The sequence below is a fragment of the Aythya marila genome (assembly GCF_965140915.1).
Source record: "Aythya marila genome assembly, chromosome: 9".
NCBI classification, from domain to species: Eukaryota; Metazoa; Chordata; class Aves; order Anseriformes; family Anatidae; genus Aythya; species Aythya marila.
The window spans coordinates 26,101,639-26,119,393 of record NC_139050.1 but is presented as its reverse complement, the minus strand read 5'-3'; the positions used below and the strand labels follow the sequence as shown (position 1 = coordinate 26,119,393).

At 42.1% G+C, this 17,755-nt stretch overlaps 3 protein-coding genes across 5 annotated transcripts in view; 1 reads left to right on the top strand and 2 right to left on the bottom strand.

The window, feature by feature from the left end:
- Positions 1–17,755, top strand: part of MED12L (mediator complex subunit 12L) — a 132,698-nt gene that overhangs the window by 79,380 nt on the left and 35,563 nt on the right. Inside the window, exons 16-23 of the mRNA XM_082767075.1 lie at positions 9,538–9,685; positions 10,279–10,397; positions 11,551–11,694; positions 12,255–12,418; positions 12,914–13,045; positions 14,146–14,373; positions 16,398–16,539; positions 17,388–17,508. Coding sequence (XP_082623201.1) covers positions 9,538–9,685; positions 10,279–10,397; positions 11,551–11,694; positions 12,255–12,418; positions 12,914–13,045; positions 14,146–14,373; positions 16,398–16,539; positions 17,388–17,508 — 1,198 coding nt within the window. The remainder of the gene's footprint in view (positions 1–9,537; positions 9,686–10,278; positions 10,398–11,550; positions 11,695–12,254; positions 12,419–12,913; positions 13,046–14,145; positions 14,374–16,397; positions 16,540–17,387; positions 17,509–17,755) is intronic.
- P2RY13 (purinergic receptor P2Y13) lies at positions 1,165–8,544 on the bottom strand. 2 transcript variants are annotated; one of them, XM_082767074.1, is made up of 2 exons: positions 8,457–8,544; positions 1,165–2,344 (listed from the first exon to the last, which is right to left on the bottom strand). In XM_082767074.1, exon 2 carries the CDS (start codon positions 2,329–2,331, stop codon positions 1,300–1,302), a length of 1,032 nt encoding a protein of 343 aa, XP_082623200.1. In that variant the 5' UTR covers positions 2,332–2,344; positions 8,457–8,544; the 3' UTR covers positions 1,165–1,299. The 2 variants fall into 2 exon arrangements, with proteins under 2 accessions (XP_082623200.1, XP_082623199.1); XM_082767073.1 differs by lacking the exon at positions 8,457–8,544 and adding an exon at positions 2,866–3,000.
- P2RY12 (purinergic receptor P2Y12) lies at positions 5,868–8,734 on the bottom strand (the record flags this gene model as incomplete). Of its 2 annotated transcripts, none has more annotated exons than XM_082767057.1 (2): positions 8,457–8,734; positions 5,868–6,911 (listed from the first exon to the last, which is right to left on the bottom strand). In XM_082767057.1, exons 1-2 carry the CDS (start codon positions 8,580–8,582, stop codon positions 5,868–5,870), a joined length of 1,170 nt encoding a protein of 389 aa, XP_082623183.1. In that variant the 5' UTR covers positions 8,583–8,734. The 2 variants fall into 2 exon arrangements, with proteins under 2 accessions (XP_082623183.1, XP_082623184.1); XM_082767058.1 differs by having other exon boundaries at positions 5,868–6,907; positions 8,457–8,587.

The window sequence follows — 17,755 nt, the reverse complement described above, 5'->3', positions numbered from 1 at the left end:
AAGGTAGTTTTAACAGATTTCAAGTGTATTTTCTAGAATTGGAGTCAATAAATGGTTGGTGTCTCTTTCATGTCTTAAAACAGTGGAATAAATGTCAGGGCTTTGGGTTACAAGCAGTTTCTCTTCAGGCGTGGTAGATTTGGACTTCCCTGGTGGGATGGCTGCTGGAGAGGTGAGTAGCACCACGAGCCAGCTGGAGCTGGTTGTTTGAGTGGGGAGGCAGTGCTGCTTGCTGCCTTTTCTTCTCCGCTCATCAGCTCTGGGAAGGGAGAACACGCGACCGAGGGGAGGCTCCTGGGCACTGCCTGCTGGTGGGCAGTGAGGTAGGGTGCGTGCTGCACAGCTCAGGGCTGCTCTTTGCAGGGAGTTTTGGGTCCTCCGCCGACCAGCCATGGCATATGCTTGGGGGCTGAGGTATTGCAGAACCATGTCCTCCCCAAACATCTCCTCGGAGGTGGAGAGGAAGGATGAAGAAACAGGGTTAGGTGGCAGGAAAGTAATTATGTGTATGAGAGGCAGGGAGGGATGGGAATGGAGCGTGTCCTCCTTCCCTCTGTCAGCTACGGCTCCTCCTCCCCGCCCTACAGCCGGCCAGCTGAGCTGGCACCCAGGGGGGAAATTACAGACATACAAAATCAAGAGCTTTGTGTTTTATTCCCAAATAAAGCTAATTGTCTTTAGAGGCATCTATCAATAAGATGTTTAAGTGTTAATAAGAAAGGGTTTTTGTTGTTGTTTGTTTAAAGCAGATAGAATTAGTCGGTATCTTGTTCTTAAGCGAAGGCATTCTAGTTCTTTTTAACTTCGCAGAGCCACAATAGCAATGCAAGACTACAAGCTGATCACTGTTAGTTTTATGCATTACCAATGCAGTTTTATTTATTTATTTATTTATTTTTATTTTATTCAGACTGGTGTGGTTACAGCTGTGAAGTCGCATTAGTGTCTGACTGAGGTGATACAGATCTCTGTGGTGCAAGTGCAGCAGAACCGTGGCTGGGCAGGCACAACCAAGACACACTTGGGCTTCCCCAGCTTTGATTAGTGACGGTGATCCCAATGAGAGGGCAGAGCTTGGGGGAAGATCAGTGTTAGATCTGGGGTGGCAATGTGAGTGACAGCTTTTTGCCTATCAAAGCTAAGCGGTGAGCATAAATATGGAAATCCAGTGTCCCGCTTTTATTTAGTAGTAGTATTACAGTACCACCGCCCTTTAATTTTCTACAGCAGAAGTAAAACATTGTTTTTTTAACTTCTCCACAATATACAAATACCCACAAATGAATATGAGCTACAGAATCAAGGTTCAGTTGCCGACGTTCGTGTGTCCAGTTCGGATTTGGCATTTGTATGAACTGTTTTCTGAAATGTGCCTACTCTCCTGCATAATATCTTCTCTACAAATGGTTTGCACAAGAACATGTATATCAAAGGGTCCATGCAGATGTTTGTGGCAGCCAGCCAAAGAGTGCTTTCTTTAGCGACAAAGAGCTGGTTCTGCAGATGGCATTCCATTCGGGTTGTCGTTTGACTCAGGGTGTAGGGAACCCTGCTGAAATGAAAGGGGGCAAAGCATAAGAAGAACACAGTAAAAATGATGAATACTTTCCCCTTGACCTTTTTTTCCCTTTTGTTTTCTTTCTTCTGTGTTTTCTTGTAAGACTCGTATACCTTTTTGGCAATAATTACATAAAACAGAAACATAAGAATGAGAACAGTCCAGAAGATGAGCTGACAGATGTAATTGACGGCTTCATGCCATTTGAGCCCAAAGTAGCTCTTCAGCGAGGCACACTTCTTTACGGATTGCGGTGTTGCTTTCTTGTTTGATAAGATCATGTTTGGTAGAGAGAGAACAAGGAAGAAGAACCAGACCAGGCCTGCGAGGATCTTTGCTGAGGTCACATGCTGCACCCAGAACTTCCCAAAGGGTCTCACAATCTTGAGAAACCTGTCAAAAGCAATGAGACCAAGGAGCACTATGCTAATATACATGGTGTCATAAAATATTACGGCTGAAAAGCGACAGACAAAGGCTTTGAGTTGCCATGGTCCCAGGCCAGAGTCAGTCAGGATTTTCAGAGGAAGCATCAGTGTCATTATAAAATCAGATACTAAGGTGTTTTTCAGGTAGACAATGAAAGTTGATGTGCTTGGAATATAGAAGAAAGCCCAAAGAGCCAGGCTGTTCAGTACAAGTCCCAGGAGGAAGACGAGTGTGTAGAGTACCGGGAAGACCAGGTGGGTAACTCTGGTGTCTCGGTGGCATGGGGTGGAGAAGGGTGCTCCGCTGGAGTTACTGATGGTACTCTCGTTCGCAAAGTCTTCCATTTTTCAGAATAGACTTGAGTGAAAAGGAGAGAGAAAACATACAGCGTAACAGTTTGTATTCAAGATGACATGTTCCTGGCAGTGATTAGCAGGTTTATACAATTTACAAAAAACTCTGGAACATGCATTAAACAGACTGGCTGATACTAAATCTAAACCTTGTCAAAGTTTACGTGGTTTACACACTAATGTCTAATGAAAAGTTGAAATGTTATATATTCATTATAGAGGCCTAAGATAACATAATAGCGAGGTATAACAGCACAACGCCTAGAGAACCATTTGTCTTTATGTGGGCACGTATTTTAACATTGAATACAAATTTTAGAGTTGTGGCTGAAAACCAAGGTGCCTTTGGGAAGGTGAATTCTGGTATTTTGTACCAAGCATGTACCATTTTTCCTTTCTCAGCACATATTTAAATAATGTTTTTGAGAATAAGATGCACACCGCTGGTTATCAGCCTCCTATCTCTGAAAGCCAGATGCCCAAGTGCCCCGTCATACCACATGAACGCTCCAATAGTGCAAGTACCTGAGCAAACTTGGCAGCAGCTGGTTTGAAGAGGGGTCTTTGGCTATCTCCACTTCATCTGCTGTTCCTCTGCTGACAGAAGCCTCAAGCAAAGTATTAAGAATGGGGAAATGTGTAGAATGAAGAAACTTTTTCTGCTGGTGGTGATGTGTTGTTTCCTTCCTCATTTCCACTTACCATCCAAGTTAGTTAATCACGTTTGCTGTTGCCTCTCTTTTCCTTTTGGTCTCTGTCAAAAAGTATATTACCTTCTTCTCTACTGACAAAGAAAAAAAATGACCCTATCTGTGAAGGTGGGCACATTGTCTGGATTTTTGTTTGTGTGGATCAACTACACTGTGCCATTACTATTTGGGTCCTTCAGAGATGTGAGAAGAATGAACAAAGAACGTTTCCTGACAGTTTCTCAGGATAATCTTCAAATGTAGCTTATGTGTGTGAATTCCCATGATTTGGACAGTGCTATTTGGCATTAAATCCATCACCAGAAAGTCTGCTCAAAGCTACTGTTAAAGTGGGATGAAGCATTGAGGTTACTTAGCTACAAAATCATGTACACTGACATTTTCAGAAATGGTACCCTCCCTCTGTAGCTTGAGTAATTGGCTAGATAGACCACCGAAGGCAAGAAAAAATGCATTCAGTCTTTGTATTTTATGGTTTACACTGAAATGAACAGTTAAGCTTTGAAATCTGTTGGACAATAATTAATATTTGAATTCCTGGTGAAGATTCAGTGAAGAGAAGAAGGAAAAAAAAAAATCTTAAAATGTGAGGTGTATTTTCTTTGTGGAACTGTTAATCCCACACAGGAACCTGAGCGTTACTTCTGATCTTCAGCATGGCATTTCTGGTTCATTTCGATGCCAGTGTGGCTGGGTGACATGGCATGCCAAATATAGAGACTTTCTCTTTCTGGCAAAAGCTGCCTCTGCTTCATGATATCTTTTTATTTTTTATGTGTTTATTATGTATTTGTTATGCATTATGTTGGAATGCAATGCATTTCTCTTTAAACAGAATGTTTTGTTTGAGTAATGTGATTTATCTTGCTTTTGTGTCAGCTGTTTCTGGCTTCCTGCTTGGTGTGGTGTGGGAACGGCCTCATGTTGAAGCCGTCCTTCTGTGAGCAGATGTGGATTGCTTTTTGAGGTTCTCAGTGTGTGGCTGTACCGATAATGTCCGTGTATTGGCATGTACATTTTAACATACGTGCACACGCTGATGTTGATGTTAAAAGTCTGGCAGAGAGCACAGTGCCTTGAGGAGTCACCCTTTCCAACATCATCAGCTTGACATGCCCCTAGCTGCCTGACCTGACTTCTGCACATGCCTCAAAGACAATATAAAGCTGAGATGGACTGTTGCAATATCCTATTACCAACTGCCAAGTCAGCTTCTTCCACGTTTTCTTCTCTTACACCTTGACAATGCCGCCAGCTTCACAGGCAGGTACTAAGTGCCTGCGTGCGGCATCAGTGACATCTGTGTGGTATGCAGGGAGCTGCAGTGTCTGTTGTTTGAGCACACCATCTGATCAGGAGGAGCAGCTGGCAGATAATTAAATAATAAATCTCTGTGTGTGTGCAAAGAATGTGGAGAATGGGTGTTAGGTGGAAAAGGGGCATCCCGCAAGTCCCTTCCAGGCACCAGCTGGGAGCTGGGCAGTCTCCTGGGCCCAGGTGGTTGCCAAAAATGCACTCAGAAGTGACTGGCAATGCTGCTGGTTTCAGGGAAATAATGGTGCTTCTGCAGCGTGACCTAGCACTGATTGTAATCAGCATAAGCCGTACACAAAAAGTTTGTGAAATCCTTGATTTTGGCAGGCAGGTTATAAGAGATGCATCGGCTCCAAGGCTGAGTGCTGAAGTAATTGAACTGTGTTCTGATGTTTTAGGAAGTTGGATATCAATCCTGAAAGCTCCCTGTGCCCCGCCAGGGACCAGATGACTACTGCAGAGGTGTAGGCAGGACATCAGCTCGGGGCAGGTCTGAGCTCTTGTTTGCTGCTGGAACGTCTTTTCTGGCTGGGAGCTGTTTTGCAGCTACACTAAATGAAACATAGTTTATTACATTTGTCTTGCGTATTTTTCATGTGTAATTACAATGATAATTGTTCCTGAGAATACCTTCCTCCTTTTTCCCACTTTTCCAAATGAAAAGGCATAAATGGTTACAATTCTTGTATAGTGCAAACAGGCTGCCCTTAATAATTAGTAAAAATTTTACCATTAGTTTTTCTTTCACTAAGATCTAAGTATTCTGTAGATTGAATCTTTGTGCATTTTCCAGTGCATTATACACTCTATAAAAGTGTACATTTTTTATTTGTCATATAATAAGGTGAAGGATTTGAAGATTGAACACACATCAAGGTAAGCCTGGTGATAAAATAATTTCCTCTGACATAAAGTAATTATTGGTCAATGGATTAAGAACTGCAAGCATGTAATGAGATAAGCAAAATGTTATTGTTCCCAAAAATCTACACAGGTAGTTTACCTACATATGTCATATATTTCTGTTTATCTTATGGTTGCATGCAAGGTAAGAACTTCGTGTATTTAAAAACTATGTTTGTTGTGGACTTTGTTTACATCTGTTGGCTCTTGTGTTGTCATGGACTTTACTCTGGCCCAAATTAAGCTATTTCTGTAAAATCTCTGCATGTCATCTTCTGTTCTGTAGCATTTCATGACTCTGTTTTATTTTTTTCTTCCAGGACAAGCTCCAACTATAAATTCTAACTTTTTCCTTAGAAATTCTGACAAGCACGGAGTCTGTGATCAGACGGTGCTCTTGTTTTATTCAAGCTTTCTAATTTTGCCATTTCTTCAACCAGTGATGTTGGTTCCAGTGTGTTTGTGCTTCATCTGTAGGGCAATTTGTAAAGGTGTTGGCAAAATTCTAGATAACCTTCAGCAGGATTTTACTGCTTTCCCTTGTCTCCCAAATAAGCGTAGGTGGCCAAGTAGGGACATGGTTAGTGTCCCTACATGGTGCTAGAGTGGTGTCTCGTCTGTGTCGTCTGCTTCATTCTGCACTGCCATCTGTGCTCGGAGTTCTGGCGATTCTGTGTGTTTGCGTAGCGTGTCTAGCAAGGATTTTCTAAATGATTTGCAAAGGAAAAAGTAAATGAATGGATCTAGGCAAGCATTTAGTGATGTCAGCCACAGTGTGGTCTCTTTTAAGTAAAACAAAGTGTTCTGAGCAGAACATTCAAAAACGTCTCTTGTTTGGCTCAAAGTGTAGGGAATTCTAGTGAAGTGGAATGGCACAAAACAAATAAAAAACACTGCAATTATGATAAAAACCTTCAGATTTACATTTTTTTTAGATGCTTTTCCTGTGCATCTTGTCCTTTTGTAGGATTTATACAGTTCCTTACTTATGAGCATGTAGCATACAACTATGACTGCTAAATTAACCCAGAAGATAAATTGGCAAATATAGTTTACGATTTCATGCCAGACTAAGCCAAAGTCAGATTTCAGGAGAGCACACTTCTTTACGTTCATAGATGTTTTTTCCTTGTTTGTTAGAATCATGTTGGGTAATGAAAGAGTAAACATTGATATCCAGATTGCTGTGGACAGGATCTTCGCACCAAAAAGGCTTTTTGTGGTTGATGTTCTGAATGGTGAAGTGGCTTTTTGATAGCGATCAATGGTTATTAGCCCAAGAAACATAATGCTGATGTACATGGTGAAGTAAAATATGACCTGGGTGACCTGGCACACAAATCCTCTCAGCACCCACGGTACCAACTTTGCATCGCTAAGGATTTTAAATGGAAAAGTCAAGATCATGAGGAGGTCAGAAATGACAGTGTTCTTGAGGAAGATGATGAAATTGGATTTACTGGATATTTTAAAGAAGATCCATGTTGCCAGGCCATTCATAGTGAGACCCACCAGGAAGAGAAGTGTGTAAAGCAAAGGAAAGATGACCTGACTGATTTTGTTATCGCTGCTGCAGTTGTTGCCGTTGCCAGCGTAGCTGAAGTTGTTTGTGGCTTTCACTTGCATTTTGTCTTTCCCACCTTCCTTGTGAAAACAAACAAAAGAAAAAATAAACCAAGTGGGTCTTATATCTATTGTGAGACTTCAGCATTTTTAGTCTATTTTTAATTTTTGCATTGGGTACAGTTCCAGTGGGGCTTTGACTGCTGCCAGGTGGGTTTTTATCTGACCAAGGATGTTGGGTTTGTCCAGGGGGAGGCTGGCCAGGGGGTGCAGGCAGGGGCTGGGCGGGTGGGACCCCCAGGAGGGCCCCCCCAGGCTGAGCTCCACCTGGCTGGGCCGGGCGGTGGGGCCGTGAACGGGGAGGGTGGCCTGCAGCAGCTCAGTGCAGCAGCAGCGAGGCCGTCGTGTGGGCCGGCAGGGCTGCCGATTCACTGTCTGATACGCGGCTGTACAAACTACCTCCTTTTCTCACAAGGAAGAAGGAGAAACATCCTTTTCCACATCCTTCGTAGTGTGGAAGAGAGATGGCAGCTAAATTCCTTTTGACTGCAGATTTAACAGTGCCAGGCTGAAGTAAAAAGTAATCAAATTTCCCTTTTTTAATTTTTTTCTGCTTGGCTGGCTGTCTTTGTTTCCCAGAGGCACTACTCCAGCCTGCTGTTGGTTACCCTTGAGGCTGCTCTCTCCCTTTCCCCCCATGCCCTTTGCCAGACAGTGGGAGTAGCCACTTGCAGGCTGCCACCGTGCTCCCAACACTGGGCTGGCTCCAGGGGGTGTACGTGGCCCCCCGAGTCCCTGTGTGCTTCTCCCAGGGGGACAGAGGTGAGACATGAGTGGCTGCTCTTTGGTTGTGCATGCCAGCAGTTAGATAGCTAGCAGCATCTTACTGCAGGGGTTACACATTTGCCAGCACGGTCTGTAAAAGGCATTTGTATTCTAAGTATTAACGTATAACTTCACTACTAGTTTATCCTGTCAGTTTTCTAAATCAGTTACTTTATCGAGTGTCATGTTGCAAATAGATCTCAAACTTTGCTGACTTGAACCACAGTGCCAAAGCAGCGTGGGAGTGCTGGTGGCTCACGGCCCCCGGCAGTGCTGCTGGTGCTGTCCCGCAGAGCGCATCGCCCGGCCACTTACCGCAAACGCCCGCCCGTGCGCATCCCCCTAACTCGTAGCAGGGACTCAGTGGAAAACTTGCTCCTAATCTGAAAGCCTTGGTCCGATAGGGTTTGATCCAAACTGGGTGCCAGAAGGAGCCAGGCAGGGGTGTTGAATTGGTCAGTTTGGTATTACCAAAGGAGCGGCTTTCGGGTGAGTAACGATGCAATTGTAAAAATTGCTATCGTTCAGAACGATCTCTGTCTTTGTAAAATAAGGTGCCTGGAGGAGCTGAAGCTTTGTCAGCCAGTGCCTGAGCATCCCCAGCATTTTTCTCACAGACCTGCAAAGTTTTATTTCTGTCTGTAGGACTTAGAGAGGAATTTCTAAATCTGCTTTGCTGTGAAGCACATGACAGATTTCACTGCCGAGTGTCATCCTAACAAAATAAGTATTCACTAAACATGCAATATCAGGAAAAAAAAAAACAAACCAACAAATAAACCATAAAACAGAGGAGATTACCGTAGTGGGCTGTTGAGAAGTGATGAAATCTCGTGTGTTTCCTGTGTTGGGAAGCTTACGTTGCTGGCAGAGGGTCGCCTGCGGTTCCTCTCGCTCCACGCTGTGGCAGCAGGCAGGAGTGTTCATGTGCAAGTCCCTGGGAGCCTGGAGAAGCTGGAGGAACAGCTTCACATCCCAGATCTGCCACTTAGACCTTCCTCTGGCTTGAACTGGTTTCTCAGCCAGAGAGACAGCTGCAAATTCCAGGTGATGCTGTCAGTGCTTCTCCTTTTGTTTCCTCTAGAACTGAGAGCGAAATAGAATTTTATAGATAATTTGAGGTTTACTTCCTGCTTTTGACAGAGACACTATTTTTAAAAGAGGTCATGTATTTTGTAAGACTGCAACGTTGTGAGCGTAGAGTGCACTTCCGCCTGCTATCTTTTGCCTTGTGATTTGTGTGGTGCGTGCTGTTTAGTATGACTTTTGTACACAGCCTTATCTGTTTGAAAACTTTAAGTAATCTCATTTTTAAAGAGAAACAGTCATTGGAGAAGGTAATTATTTACGAAATATTTACACCTTATATGACTTGCAAATCAGTTCTCCAAGTTTTTAGGTTATTGTGCATCAACATTATGGAATATATTTTAGTAGAAGACTAAATATAATCATTTAGAATTTAAGTAAACTATACGTATGTCTATTTCTTTTGGATGTACAGAACACAATTTTGTTGGGGTGCATCTTCTTTTTAATGGATTTGTATGTAGCAAGAGAAGTGATGCAGTTTCTAGACATCTTTTGTTTACTGACTTACTACTGAATATCAATCCACGGGGCAGCTAAGGGTGATTACCCTTATGCATCTTCTGACTCTGTCTTTACAGATATTTATAGAATTCATAATACGAAGTTACATTTTTTCCCTGTGTATTTTAACCCTTTTCAGTGATTTTCTCCATGTGAATAATCAGATGAGGTGCCCGTTGTGATGAAGAGTTTGTTATTGTGTATTGCAGTCTGGGCTATTGGGTTGCTGCAAGTGATAACAGAAAAGAATAATAAAGAAAAGAGGCTTCATTCCTTCTGGTCTTTTCAGGATGAATCTTCAAGTCATGAGTGTAACCAGCGCATGATTCTTCTTTATGGTGTTGGTAAGGAGCGTGACGAAGCAAGACATCAATTGAAGAAGATTACCAAAGACATCCTGAAAATTCTGAATAAGAAGAGCACTACTGAAACGGGTGGTAAATGCTTTAACAGTGCTGTACGGTAGCCTGTAGAGAAGATCATGGGAGCTGAGGTGCTCAGCAAGTTTGAAGCTGTGCATGTTGATCATTACCTTGGCTTTCCTCCCCTTGACGATCACTGGGCGAGGTGCTGTATTCCCACAGCACAGAGTGCACCTGCTGTGCCGCGGCACCGGGACAGGAGAAGGCTGCTGTGGTTAGAAATCCCTGCGCTGTGGTTAGAAATCCCTATTTAGCATCATAGCAGTTTGGCTGCCAACACTGCCGTTAGGCTAAAGCCTGGAATATGAGATACTGGCCAGCCCTTACACACATATTCCTTACCTTCCTAGTAACACAATGTGACTATTTGTCAGTTATTATTGAACAGCGCCTTCTTGCACTGGAGTAACCTTAAAGTAGCTTTTACATTGTTACCTGCTATGCTCTGTATTTACCCCAAGTATTTTTGGAAAACTGAGAGAAGAAGGGTTTTATGTAGTCATGAGTGAAGCTTTAAATTTTTTTAACTGTGTTATAAAGCAGTAATATTGCAGAGCTACTAGGGCTCCATTAGATATAAAATAACCAAAATATTTTTATCTGTTAAGTTGGGGATGAAGGGCAAAAAGCCAGGAAGAACAAACAAGAAGCATTTCCAACCCTTGAGACGGTGTTCACAAAACTACAGCAACTGTCATATTTTGATCAACATCAGGTGACATCTCAGGTACTTCCCATGTATAAAATTGTAGCCTTTTATATTCTGCTGTAGAGAGATCAAATAGGAAGTGAATCTAGGTTTTTAGAAATGTTTTGTATGTACCAAGAATTTTGAGTGCACTGCTTCTTTGAAGGCAAGAGAAAAAAATGTACACTGGCATTTTAGAATATCTGTTTCAGTAGGTATTTGGTGGTTTGTTTTGGTTTGTTTGGACTTTTTTATTAATTTTAAGAAGCTTTGAGGGCTGTTATAGGCGTCATGATTTTTTAAGTGAAAAATTTGAAATCAGTTTTCCATTTCAGTTAATGTTATTGTTTAGGGATCACTGGTAAATTAGATACCTGTCAGTCAATCTCTCGTGTATGTAAAAGGTATGTTACTGCATCTGTGTGCATGTAGGATGGTGAGCTCTTTTCTGTGTGTTTGTGCAACAAACTGACTGTCTCTTTGAGAAACAGATGGATAGTACAGTTTGTTCTTTTTAAATTTATAGTTAACATTTAGCGTTAAAAAACTATGTTAGGGGCTGACTTGAGAACGTAACTTATTTTAAATGACAAGCCCGTTTTTCCTGATTTGTATCAGGACTTGTGTGCAAATGTATCTGCATAGGTTTTCATTACTTCTAGTTACTGTTTTAAAGTATTTTTCAATAACCTCAGGCTAGCCTAAGAAACAAAGTAAAAGAGGTTCGTGTTTGATACTTAATTTATAACACATCACTAGATCTGGTGTTTTGAATGAATTCATTACATTTGTTTTGTTTGCAGGATATCGTTTGAGTAATTATTTCAATAAAACAGCACAACACAGTAGGATGAAAATAGATTTTGTCTCTCCTTTAAACAAAAATTGAATTTTAAAAAGATCCCACAGAGTAAAAAAGTAATTATTGTAGGTATTAATATCAATTTGACATTTAGCTATAAAGCAGTAGACCAGCATGTTTCTGCTTTCTCTATGTAGCAAATAAAAGTGTTACAACTGACTTGCATGATGGTAAAGATATACTCTGTACTTATGCATGATTTGTTAGTGCTTTTATCTGCAAAATGCTGTAATTTGCTATTACCAATTAACAAATTTAGTACTTTTGGAGCACTAGTGTATCTGAGAAGTCGTCAGTTATCATACAACTTTTCAACATTTATTTTCACAGATCTCCAGTAATGTTCTCGAACAAATAACTAGTTTTGCCTCAGGAACATCATATCATCTTCCCTTGGCTCACCATATACAACTTATCTTTGATCTCATGGAACCAGCACTGAACATCAACGGACTGATAGACTTTGCAATACAGGTAAGAAGAGTTAATTTTATTAATACGTTCATCAGGACAAAGCTGTGATACATTTTTAAGTAAAATCAGGAAAAAAAAAAAAAAAGAAAAAAAAAAACACAAACCAATTATATTCTCCTGATCTGCTGTCATGAGACTTTCTCTCTTTCAGTTTCCTAACCTCTGAAAAAACTACCCAGATACTTCCCCTTCTGTCCTACTCGCTGACCATTACGGGCAGTGAACAGATCTACTTTATTTAAAAAAAATAAATATATATATATATAGTTAATAAAAAAATGGATTATTTTAGCACAATATATTTTAGTATGGGCTTCACTGTTTCAGGCGCAAGCATCTTATTACACTGTAAAGCATGTAGGTGCCAGAAATATTGTGTTCTTCTGAAAATAGTTCTGAGGGACATGTTCTGTACTTGTAACAGTTGATTTTGCTGCCTCTTTCCTTTGTTCTTTAGTGAAAAAGATTTTGTTTTGGCTTGCCATGTAGTATTTCCTTAATTTATTTTTTTGAAGTTGGAAGTTATTTTCAGCTGTTTGTTTTTGTGTATGTGTTTTTAGCTGCTGAACGAGCTGAGTGTTGTGGAGGCAGAGCTGCTGCTGAAGTCATCCAGCCTGGCAGGAAGCTACACAACAGGACTGTGTGTTTGCATTGTTGCTGTCCTGCGGCGTTATCATGCCTGCCTCATTCTCAACTCGGAGCAAACTGCGCAAGTATTCGAAGGGTACGTGGCAGCTACACTTTTCCAAAAAAGTATTTCTTCTGTTCTCTTCTAAACAAAAAATGTGTGTAGGTTCAGGTAGTGAGACCAAGCAGTGCATGGCACTGGAAGCTGCTGCAGCATTGCTGGAAGGCTGCAAGCAAGCTCAGGTCTGTGCTTGCTCTAGTGCCGAGCAGACGGCTCAACTGCAGCCTGCTCCCTCCTGCTGGTATGACCTGTGCCCTTGGTAGCCTAGGAACAGGTGGGAGTTGTATATCTCAGTTTGTTACCCATTCACTTGATTCTTCCCTGGGCTCCCCTCCCTGGAGGGAGTTCTGTCCTCTCTGGAGCCCATTTAAACTCACAGGTGACACCAAACTTCAAATGAGCCCATCAGTTTGTAGATGCAACGTTTGTAATCGTGTTACCTAGCTAATGGGGTTTATACAACATGTAACAGGATGAGATGCGTTTCTAAGCTGTGTTGGAATGGACTCAGAATGGTTTCTATCTTTGCAGGTTGTGTGGGGTGGTCAAGCACGTTGTTAATCCCTCAGAATGTTCCTCCCCAGAAAGGTGTATTTTAGCTTACCTCTATGACCTGTATGTGTCCTGTAGTCACCTGAGAAGCAAGTTTGGAGACCTCTTCAGGTGGGTGGTAACGCGATTTTTCTTATTACTGCCTAACCTGTAGGCTGATGCAGACTCCTGTTTTCAGTTAAGTTTGCTGTCAATGGAAAATACCCCATTGCCTTTGCTGCTTTACCTTTATGGATGAAATCCTATTGCGTGTGCCAAGTGTGGCAGCACAGCATGTGGACCTGAGCCCGTGAAGTCCTTGTGTTTGTGTCAGTACCTGCCGTGGAGGAGCTATTGCCGGGGGCCCTCCTTGCTGTGCTGTGGTTAGCAGTGGAGGGAGCACGTGTGGTGCAAGGGCAGTGGGGACCATCGGCACTGGGTCAGCTGCTGCGGCAGCCGTGACACAGCTTTGGACCCTCCCCCTGCCTTCACTTTCATAGGTTTTAATGGAGCTGATTTGTTTTCCGTAATACTGCAAGAGATTGACCAAAATTCTTCTAACATTGGATAGAAAATCAATGAAGTTTGTCTGTGTGGATGCTGTTCCCAGCTATGGTATAAGATCTAACACTTGAGACAAACACTCCTTAGACTATTTTGTGTATGAAATTTATGTTCTTCTCTAATAGTATATTTCTATGTTTCCACCCCCACCACCAAATAAAGCAAATTAACATATAGGTATCGCTAGCCTTTATTATTTCTTGGTCTTTTGTCATAATTTTAAATGCCAAAACATGACTTTTATGTATCTTTTCTCTGTTTACTGACTTCATCCTTCAAAAAGTTGTCAATTGTGTCACATTATTACTAGATATAGGGGGGAGGTAAGTTAGATAAGTTTTTACATTTTCCTGTAACTAATTCTGCTTACCGCTGCTGCAGTTTGTTGTGTCATAACAAATGAGGAGGGAGAGCAGTGTTACGAAGCACCATTATAGCTCACTGGAAAGGCCTGTGGTGTTCTGGGAAGTTACTGCGCAAAAGGAACGTGTGTGGGTTCCTTTATCCAGCCACTCACCATGGCAGTAGATGTCATAGAAGCTTCTTATAAAAACGAGATTGTGTACAGAATGGTAATCAAACTAGAACTTTCTGACCCCACATGGTATGTTCAATAGTATTTGTGCAAAATACTTTTTTTGGGCAACTCTCTCTTTTTTGGTCCTCAGTAGTGCCTGTTCTAAGGTGAAGCAAACAATATACAGCAATGTTCAGCCTTCAAATTCCAATCTGCTGTGGGACCCAGAGTTCATGCTAGATTTTATCGAGAATCCTTCAGCTCATAGCATTAACTACTCAATGCTGGGCAAGATCCTGAGTGATAACGCAGCCAACCGCTACAGCTTTGTCTGCAATGCACTAATGAATGTGTGTATGGGGCATCAAGATGCAGGAAGGTAAGGCAAACCCTTCTGGAATTGGAACTGTATGGATTTTTACATGATACAGGTGAGGCTTCCTTTCGCCTGCTTGCTTTGTGTCTTTGTTGCAATTGTTTTCATTCATTACTCTTTGTGATTGCTGAAAGCTTATTTTGTCAGTTTCCCTTCACTTTCATTCATTAAATCAATCTGCATAGTTTAACAGAAGGGATTAACGAGTAAGAAGTACTCACTGTAGGACAAGCAGTAAGCTTTTTGTACCAGTAGGTGTACTGCTCCAGGTAGGATGGCCCAGCACAGTGTTTAACCGTTAGATGCCTGTAAATGAAGGAAGGTTCTGCACTAGGTTGCTTCCTTCTGATGCAATTGATGTTTAAATCATTAAATATTGTAATTTAATTTTTCATAGTGAAATTCATCTTTGTGTGTAATATGTAACATGTCAAAATCTTTTGTATAAAGTATTAACTTTTATTAAATAGAAGCTACTAGAGTTATAACGACTGTCAGTTATATTTTAAGAGTAGTTTAGACCTCATGGTGCATGGTTCCATCAGCTCTCCAACAATTCAAGTTTAGGATGAGATCAGCACTTAGCAGGTTTTCCTGCTTTGTCTTGCTGTGGCTGTCTTCTGACACCAGCAGGTGCTGCCTTTTGTCACCATACCATGCAGCTTCTGTCTGATCCTGTGTGTCACTTCTTGGACCTTACGGCTGTTAGATCTTTCTAGATGATCTCAAGGTACAGACAAGAAGTATTGTGAAGAACTCGTGCAGTAAAATTACTAACATCAGTGTTGAGGTTTCCACTGACAGTACATTTTCTGTCATAATTCATACATTCTTTTCTCAATTGCTTCCTCTTTCCTCTGTATATAGACCGTCTTCTTGTGCAAATGCGGCGTTACGGTGTTGAAACTTTTTGCCCTAGTTTCTTGTTCTGCAGTCCCTGATGCAGGTTGAAGTGGGCACCAATTTTGGATCTAGCATTTATCCTGCCTCCAGGACCTTATTCCTCTTAAACAATGAAAATCACCAGAATTTGCTGTTCTGTTCCAATTATGTTCCAATTTTTAGTAAGAAATTCTTAATCCTGATAGTTAGGCCTAGGTGCAGCAGTAGCTGACCATCTTTGTTAAGGTTACTGACAGATCACAAAACCTGAGGAAATGGGGATTTTTTTTCTTTTCCTGATTGGCTTCTGCCCAAAGCGTGTGCTGTTCCTGTACCCTTCTCCCCGTCCCCAGTCTGAAGCCATCTAGGAGATGGGGGGCACCTTTGGAGAGCAGAGCAGCCAAGCAGCAGCGATTCTGTAGACCAGCAACATCCACATGTGGCTGAACGAGTTTCGCTATGGAACAGGGAAAAAATAACTTGCACTGGGATGAGTCAGCTCTGCTCTGTTTTTTGCCGTGTTACCCAACTCTGAGTCACACACTGAATCACACGTTGCACAGTGTGCAGTCGGTCGAATGAAATCCATTCATGCCGTTTGATTTCGTGTCCCTCTCCTTCCCCCTAAGCAGCAGCGCTGGGCTGGCGCAGTGCACCACCCCAGGGGCTGGGGCCATGCACCACCTACACTGCTGCCTGGTGGCCCGTGAGCGAGGACAGAGCTGCTGCCTGCAGGGCCGTGCTGAGCACAGCCCCGCGTGCCCAGACAGGGAGGGAGGGCATCCATCTGCCGCGGGGGGCTGCGGGCGGCGGGGCTTTGGCTCTCCGTCCCTCTTTTTGGGTGGCTCAGCACAGGCAGGGGAGCGAGTACCAGGGCAAGGTGCACAGAGTTGGGCTCACAGAAAATAAAGGTCCCACGCTGCTGTGTGTGAGTGCAAGCTGCGTGTTGCTTGTAGGTGCGGCAGTTGTCCACAGCCGAATCGCACTAGGTTACATGTACTAGGAGCGTAATCACCTTTGGGCATTACCCTCCCCTTAAGTAAGGAAACACCGGTTCTTCTGTCAAACATCGATTTCCTTTGACCTAAATATTAATTGTATTCAAAAGATCTTGCTTCTGTATTTGTTTTTCTCTTCTCTTGTAGGATTAATGACATAGCAAACCTTTGTGCGGAGCTGACAGCATGCTGCACGGTGCTGAGCTCAGAGTGGCTAGGGGTTGTAAAAGCTCTTTGCTGTTCTTCAAATCATGTGTGGGGTTTCAATGATCTGCTCTGCAGCGTCGATGTAAGTCCACACTGTCTTCTAAAGTACCTGTTAAACTTACTTACCTCAGGTGCACTTAGAGGTATAGTAAGGTCTCCATTCAGTGCATAATGCTGGGCACAAAGTTGGTCCTATGTCCATCAGTTTTCAAGGCATTTCATGAGGTTCCTGATTGATTTTTATTCTTCCCTACATCTTCAGCATGAATGTAAAATTTGGGCAGTGCTTAGAGATTTCTCTTTGTCAGCATTTTTTTCTTACTTTATTATGGAATGTTACAGAATATTGGAGGTGCTCTTGGAAAGGAGCAGATGTTGGCATACTTTTCCTGAAGTGCTGATGGATGTGTAAATAACTGTTTTAAAGACCCTGTGTTTGGTGTTGGTTCTTAAATTGTAGAGTTTGTGGTACATTTTGCTGTTCTTAACTCACCTGATATAAGTTACCATAGCCTTGTTAAGTCAGCAGGATTATGGTGACTAACGTTATTCAATATCTGATCCAATATATTGATCTGCAGTTTGGGAACAGATTGCAGCTGTGTACATTGGGGACATATTCTTGTCCTTAAGCTAAGGAATGAGTGTTGGTATTATCAATTTTTATAGAATGATAAAATTGTCCCAGGTTTTTATAGGACGAGTGGGTTTTATTTTGGAATTAATTTGTGCTATTTGAAATAGGTCTGTGTTAAAATTTAGTTCAAAGCTATCATTATTTGTCATTAAAAGTTTGGTAATGCACTAAAATGTGGAGACAGATGCATATGTGTGTACATTTTGCTCTTTATTCTAATATTTAATTCTTTAATAATCATGGCAGCGAGATGTGCACTGCCACGTGAAGCATAGCAATGTTTTTCTTTCCAGGTGAGTGACCTGTCATTCCATGATTCCCTGGCCACTTTCATTGCTATATTGATTGCCCGGCAGTGCTTTTCTCTGGAGGATGTAGTTCAGCACGTTGCACTGCCTTCTCTTCTTGCAGCTGGTAAGAATGTATTCAGACAAAAACTTAGAATGAAAAACTTAAGACTTTTTAGTGAGCTTCCAATGATTGAATAAGTAGTGAAACGCCACCTGTTGTACATTACAGCATGTATGTCCCTGCAGTTCGCAAAAGGAGTGCTGCCAGGTTAGATCAGAAAACCCACAGCTGACAAGTGCTGTCAGATTTGTTGACAATGCTCTGTCCTCTTCTGTTATGCAGTATCACCAAATGTCTGCCAGATCTACTT

What these genes read in the sequence shown, in the direction of transcription:
- P2RY13 (XM_082767074.1), bottom strand. Translation starts at nt 2,331, where the DNA reads ATGGAAGACTTTGCGAACGAGAGTACCATCAGTAACTCCAGCGGAGCA.